Source organism: Anneissia japonica, unplaced genomic scaffold, assembly GCF_011630105.1.
Source record: "Anneissia japonica isolate Jap-2015-1 unplaced genomic scaffold, ASM1163010v1 scaffold287727_len1644234_cov201, whole genome shotgun sequence".
Lineage (NCBI taxonomy): Eukaryota > Metazoa > Echinodermata > Crinoidea > Comatulida > Comatulidae > Anneissia > Anneissia japonica.
Genome location: NW_022713615.1, coordinates 1,334,143 through 1,341,528, shown reverse-complemented (window position 1 = coordinate 1,341,528; position 7,386 = coordinate 1,334,143). Strand labels below are relative to the sequence as shown.

The window sequence follows — 7,386 nt, the reverse complement described above, 5'->3', positions numbered from 1 at the left end:
TCTTGCTGGGTATCCCAAAGGATAAGAACCCTAATCAAACCCTTTCCCCAACTAAGGAGAAGAAGGAACCAAGACGATCCCAAGTGCTGCTCAAGAAAGCTGGAGTCACCAGAGATGACGATGACGAAGTATGCCAAAAACTTTTTTTTCAGAGACATTTGAATGTATATAATATGTTATAAACGGGAAAAGGTCCTGGTTGGGGCGGGGGGAGCCAGACACTCCCAACCCCTCCCCACTAAACAAAGAATAGAGAGAGAGAGAGAAAAGACAGTTGTATTGAAAGTGCTGCATGATGCATCTATGAAAGTTGTAATTTGTGTATGCATATCTTATTTAACAATCAACTTTATAGAAATTTCCCCCTCCCCATTGGTGTTTCACACGTTGCATGACCCCTACTGATATATTTCTGCACCGATTATGGTGATTTTCGTTGCTCCTTTAGGATGACCCAATTGAAGATGATGAGGGAACAGATCCGTACAATATTTCAAATGATGAGTACTATTACCCCAAGAACATTGGTGAGAATAAGCTGAGAGTCAGCATGGCAGGAAACCTACAGGTAAAAGAACCTTCCATCATGCTCTCTATTAAAAATTTCCTAAGCTGGGCACTTATGCGCACGACGGTCGTCGGCCGACACGATTCTATGGAGAATGCAGTGCCACGACGCTCACGTAATGGGTTGTTTTTTATGTCAATCTGTTTATACTGCTACTGACAATCAGCTGAAGGCATTGCATTGACCTGATTTATAAGCATTTTTTTATTTTTACATTAAGATGGTTAAGTTGTTTGCTTTATAATTTAGGCTCCTGGCACCAAATCCTAAAACACCAGTTGGCTATCACAAGTAAAACAACTCCACTCACCTATCCTCATAAAGGGATTTGGTTTAGAGCATTGCATCATGTGATCAGTAATTACTTTTTTATGTAAACATCAATATTTATTGTTTTTTCCCCTTTTATAAATATTTCTTGTGTGAAAACTAAATGATTATTTTTTTTTTTTTTTTAAATGAAGCATTCAACTCCAGCTGTTGAGTTGAGACAGCCTTTCTTTCCAACACATCTTGGACCATTTAAGCTCCGTCATTTCCATCGGCCTATTTTGAAGAAGTTCTCGCATGGTCCTCTAGCAAACCCTGGACACCATGAAGTCTGGCCATTGGCAAGGAGAATCAAACTTAAGGCCAAGGTAAGTTTATTTGTATCATGTTTTCTTTAACTATTGCTATTACTTATAATATATTTTAATGTCAGATTTTTTTTTTTTTTATATTCTAATGGAGGTTATAATTTTTCTTGCAATTATTACATCTGTAGGGGGTTGTGTGTTCTTCAATAACCGTTGACACAGCGGTGCCAATGATTAAGATACCATGTGATATATATTTTCTTTTAAATAAATTTATGAAATTTGAAAAAACCTCTGTATATTATATGTATCTAGCAAAGGGAACAAGAGCGAGTTGCATCAGGAGGGGGCAGTATGTTTTACATGCACAAACCGGAAGATCTGACAGGTATGGACGGTGACATCATTCTCACAGAGTATTGCGAGGAGTATCCTCCGCAGCTTTTACAAGTTGGCATGGCAACTAGGCTTTTAAACTATTATAAAAGGGTGAGTTTTCAGTTTGTTTAACATGTTCACAAAGTAAATGTTTGAATGCTTACTCAAATAGAGTGACACTGTAACAGGGTGCCTGCTTTTCAATTCTTGGGTCGTAGGTTCGAATCATTTGGAGTGTCTGTATTTGAGAGAGCAGCTTAGCTCAGTTGGCTAATCTGGTAGTAGCCACTGTGTTTGCGCTGAACCGTGGAGATCTCTAGGTCCCCAGTTCAATTCCCATCGCTGCCTCTCTTTGTGTTTCAGCTAGAAGGCTGAAATACAAGTTTACAATATCGCACCATCTTTCGGATGAGACGTTTAAGCCGTTTGTCCCGTGTGCATTTATGGCCTATGTGCACGTTAAAGAACGTAGTACACTCTTCAGAAAAGAGTAGGGGATTGTCTCCCGGTGTACTGTCCAATCACCACATCATCATAAGTCTTCTTCTAGACTTTCGTGAGCTATCCTTGGTGTTTACACTGAATAAATCCAATCCAATCCAATCCAATTCATCACAATAAAAAAATCCCTTGCTTTAGCCTCATAGGGACACTTACATTATATATGGACCACTTTTATAAAGTCATTTGCAGTTCTTGGTCTGTATGACTAAATAAATAATGAATGGGGTTTGACATAAAACTTGGAAACGGTTAATGAGATAAAGATTTTTCAACAAGTGTACAAACAGTACTGTACTCTTTTTCTTACCCCACTCCATCCCCTCTAAAAGCGTACAAAAAAAATGTTGATTTTGCAAAACCATTCTCTATTTTTTTGTAAAGTCAACTAAAGCAATGTATTTGGTTGATTAAAAATGAATATTATATCCATGGTTACATTTTTTTATTTTACCATTATTTAACATATGTAAAAGTGTAAAAGTGTACAAACTTGTCTACCCTCTCGCTTCTAGCATACTGTTTTTACACTAGTGAAAATGTAGAATAGTATATAATTATGAAGGTTATTATAATTTTTTTATTATAATTAGTCATGATGTGCCCATATATAGTCATGATGTGCCTATATATAGTCATGATGAAAGCTAATAATCAAGAGACTTTCTACAGGTAAGTTCTGTCCACACTATCAAATAGCATCCTCATTCTTTTTTCACTCTTAAGATCTGTCCACACTTTCAAATTTTCTTTGACAAATAAACTGTTGTATGCCATACATAGTCATGATGTGCCCATATATAGTCATGATGTGCCTATATATAGTCAGGATGTGCCCATATATGGTCATGATGTGCCTATATATGTTCATGATGTGATGATGTCATGTTTTTGTCAAATAAAATTTGATAGTCTGGACAGATCTTAATTATACCATTTCTATTTTTGTTATCAGAATTTAGCCAGAAGCAATTTAGGTTGGAGTATCTTGTTTCCGTGTTACTGCTGTTTAGATTTACATAATTGATTTAAGATTCCTTAACTATTATGTGTCTATATATAAAATAAACAGAAATTGTTTATGCTTGGTAGATAAAGTAACATTAAAAGGACAAACAACAAAGATATTTAAAGGTGAAAGAGTACAGAAGCTTATCTTTTAACTCTGTATTCAGTGTTCAGTGACAGCAGCACCATGAGTAGTTTCCTCTGTTTAAACTGTTCCCTTTTCTTTTTGTTTTTAGGTTTTTATACATCGATTATTTTACAAGAGCAAAGACAAGATCAAGCGAATTAAGATGGAGGACATTAAGAAAGCCTTTCCAACACATTCTGAAAGTAGCATCAGAAAAAGGTTAAAACTATGTGCAGACTTCAAGAGAACAGGTAAGAAATGATATTAATTTCTTTCCTTCCAATGCCAGGGTCCTGGGTTCAAATCCTGTGACTGTACAGGATTTTTTTTCTTACAACTGAAAAATATCTCCTCCATCTAAGCCTCATAATGAGACTTAAAACATCTTATTTAGGAGGGCCCCTGATTGTCAACTGACCTTTTGGGTTAATTTGGAAGAGTCACCCTGATGAATATGGTATTTAAAAAAAATGTATTTGTGATGTGTCCCCAATAAACCTAACAAAGTAGCAAAATATTAAAAAACATCTTTTCTATCCTATATTTGATTAGTTTTAGATTAGAATACACCTTATTGTGCTCATTAATCTCCTTTAATTTGTAATCTTCATCATTATCATCATCATTATCATCAACTGTTTCAATAGGTATCCAGGATCACTTCCAACATGAGTGGGAATAATTTTTATCGTGAATATCCTTCTGTAATTGTGTCTCTCTCGTGTGTACTCAGTCTAAACATAATTAAACACAGAAAATTTTATCTATAAATTTTGCATATCATTACTAGGAATGGATTCCAATTGGTGGGTTTTGACTTCCAACTGAGGAAGAGATGGGATCAGTGGTGACCCCAGAGCAGTGCAGTGCTTATTATTCTATGTTGGCTGCAGAGCAGAGGTTAAAGGTTAGTAATAAAAAGCCCTATACAGGCAATCAAATAATAATAATAATAATAATAATAATATTATAATTTCACAAAAACATGTGAAACGCCTAAATAAGGTCATGATGACGTCACATCATGACCATATGTAGGCACGTCATGACTAAATAAGAACATATTTTTCTGGACAGGTTAAGAAAAAACACAACTCCACAAGCAGCACAACTTCAACATGACAACAACACATTCAACAACACAATTGTTGCCATTCTATTGGACACATCCCAACATCTAAATTCATATATTTGTTTGACTTATTAGACATTATCTTCAATATTGTAGACTTGAGTCATTTGTATAGAATGCATTCCATTTAAAATTAATGTTAGTTTTGTTTGTCTATCAATAGTTTTTCAAACTGTAGATCTCTTGTTCACCAGTTAGTATAACTCATATCCAATCATATGTTTTTTAGGATGCTGGATACGGTGAGAAATAATTCTTTGCTCCAGAAGACGATAATGAAGACGATAATGCAAAGATTGATGATGAGGTAATATACAACTAGTGCTTATCACCTTAATGTCCATCATTGGAGTTGAGTTGAAAATCTTAGTGGTTAAGATGCTTACCTTCAAATGCCAGGGTCCTGGGTTCAAATCCTGTAACAGCAGGACTTTTTCATTTGACTAAAAACAACACCACTCCCTAAGCCTCATAAAGACACTTATCAAAATGCATCACATTATTTCATTTATTTATGAATATTTAAAAAAATTATTAGATTACATTTACTGATTGGGTGCTCAGGTAAAGTCTGGTTTCCATACAATCGCTACACATTATTCCCGACTCCTTTGGCGACGCTGATTGATTAGTTTAATGAGGGAGAGTTCCTGATTGCGTCGGGGCCAGCTACGCAGTACAATGCTTGCAGTGAAAACGCTGTAGCGAATGTGTAGCAATTCTATGGAAACCAAGCTTAACGTATGTGTATTTTGATTTCAAGACTGTCCCTCAATAACAATGATTTTGGTTGTGTTTTTCCCAAATGTTTCCAGGTGAAAACAGCACCATGGAACACAACACGTGCGTTCATATCTGCCATGAAGGGCAAGTGTCTCCTGCAGGTGATGGGAACAGCTGATCCCACAGGATGCGGAGAAAGATTTTCCTATGTCAAGGTTCTAAATAAACCAACTAAACAGAAGGTATGCTAGGTTATTATTTTTGTGTATTACAACCTGAAGGAATTTATATCGCACTGGTTAGGCCCATTTTGGGGTGGAAAATGTGGGGTTGATCAGAAAGGACACATTGAACCCATTGTACATGTGTCAGCATGTGAACTAAAGAATGCTGACGTGGTACACCGAACCCATGACATACCCTGTCCCTGCAGATGGACCATACTGCTCCTGCAGAATACGTATTTATCAGAATTTCATTTAGGGTAATTGGTGGTGATGGTGATTATTAGTGTTATGATTATCATTATGTAATTGTTATGAAAAAAATAAATGTTATAACATATAATTATTATTGAATATTAGTATTGTTATTATATTAATGTCTTGATTATGATTTACTGTTTGTAGAGGATATGTTATTGTACATGCTTACTATCTTACTACTCATCATTGATTTAAGCTCAGAAGGAGAAGTACTTGAACTACAGACGTGTATACTACGATGACACCCAAGACATATTTGCAGCCAGACGTAGACAGGCAGACAAGCAAGCAAGCCAAGGTGTCCATAGTGTCCACAGGGCCAGGCCTGTTCAACAAAGATGTGTATAAGAGACAGGATCAGTGGTGACCCCAGAGCAGTGCAGTGCTTATTATTCTATGTTGGCTGCAGAGCAGAGGTTAAAGGTTAGTAATAAAAAGCCCTGTTCAGACAATCAAATATAATTTCACAAAAACATGTGAAATGCCTAAATATGGTCATGATGACATCACATCATGACCATATATAGGCATGTCATGACTAAATAAGGGCATGTTTCTCCTGACAGAGCTTAAGAAAAAACACAAATCCACAAGCAGCACAACTTCAACATGACAACAACACATTCAACAACACAATTGTTGCCATTCTTTTGGACATATCAAACGTCTACATTCATATATTTGTTTGACTTATTAAACATTCTCTTATTCTTCAATACTGTAGACTTGAGTCATTCCACTTAAAATGAATGTTAGTTTTGTTTGTCTATCAATAGTTTTTTGAACTGTAGATCTCTTGTTGACCAGTTAGTAACTCATATCCAATCATATGTTTTTTAGGATGCTGGTTATGGTGGGAAATCATTCTTTGCTCCAGAAGACGATAATGCAAAGATTGATGATGAGGTAATATACAACTAGTGCTTATCACCTTAATTTCCAGCATTGGAGTTGAGTTGAAAATCTTAGTGGTTAAGATGCTTACCTTCAAATCCCAGGGTCCTGGGTTCAAATCCTGTAACAGCAGGACTTTTTCATATGACTAAAAACAACACCACTCCCTAAGCCTCATAAAGACACTTATCAAAATGCATCACATTATTTCATTTATTTAAGAGGACCCATGAATATTTAAAAAAATTATTAGATTACATTTACTGATTGGGTGCTCAGGTAAAGTCTGGTTTCCATACAATCGCTACACGTTATTCCTGACTCCTTTGGCGACGCTGATTGATTAGTTTAATGAGGGAGAGTTCCTGATCTGTCTCTTATACACATCTAGATGTGTATAAGAGACAGCATGAGTAGTTTCCTCTGTTTAAACTGTTCCCTTTTCTTTTTGTTTTTAGGTTTTTATACATCGATTATTTTACAAGAGCAAAGACAAGATCAAGCGAATTAAGATGGAGGACATTAAGAAAGCCTTTCCAACACATTCTGAAAGTAGCATCAGAAAAAGGTTAAAACTATGTGCAGACTTCAAGAGAACAGGTAAGAAATGATATTAATTTCTTTCCTTTCAATGCCAGGGACCTGGGTTCAAATCCTGTGATTGTACAACTGAAAAATATCTCCTCCATCTAAGCCTCATAATGAGACTTAAAACATCTTATTTAGGAGGGCCCCTGATTGTCAACTGACCTTTTGGGTTAATTTGGAAGAGTCTCCCTGATGAATATGGTATTTAAAAAAAATGTATTTGTGATGTGTCCCCAATAAACCTGAACAAAGTAGCAAAATATTAAAAACATCTTTTCTATCCTATAGTTGATTAGCTTTAGAATAGAATACACCTTATTGTGTTTGTTAATCTCCTTTAATTCGTAATCTTCATCATTATCATCATCATCATCATCATTATCGTCAACTGTTTCAATAGGTAT

General features: G+C 35.6%; 1 protein-coding gene across 1 annotated transcript; it reads left to right on the top strand.

Annotated features, from left to right (window-relative positions):
• Window positions 1-6: 6 nt before the first annotated feature.
• Window positions 7-5,830, top strand: LOC117108613 (transcription initiation factor TFIID subunit 1-like). Its single transcript, XM_033250691.1, has 9 exons — window positions 7-128; window positions 449-568; window positions 1,033-1,206; window positions 1,462-1,635; window positions 3,270-3,411; window positions 3,951-4,067; window positions 4,522-4,599; window positions 5,108-5,257; window positions 5,697-5,830. The coding sequence occupies exons 2-6, from the start codon at window positions 551-553 to the stop codon at window positions 3,986-3,988; spliced, it is 546 nt and encodes a 181-aa protein (XP_033106582.1). The 5' UTR covers window positions 7-128; window positions 449-550; the 3' UTR covers window positions 3,989-4,067; window positions 4,522-4,599; window positions 5,108-5,257; window positions 5,697-5,830.
• The last annotated feature ends 1,556 nt before the right edge of the window (window positions 5,831-7,386 follow it).

What these genes read in the sequence shown, in the direction of transcription:
- LOC117108613 (XM_033250691.1), top strand. An exon ending in GAATCAAACTTAAGGCCAAG is followed by an intron (nt 1,207 to 1,461) that starts GTAAGTTTATTT and finishes ATATGTATCTAG; the next exon opens with CAAAGGGAACAAGAGCGAGT. An exon ending in TTTTAAACTATTATAAAAGG is followed by an intron (nt 1,636 to 3,269) that starts GTGAGTTTTCAG and finishes TTTTGTTTTTAG; the next exon opens with GTTTTTATACATCGATTATT.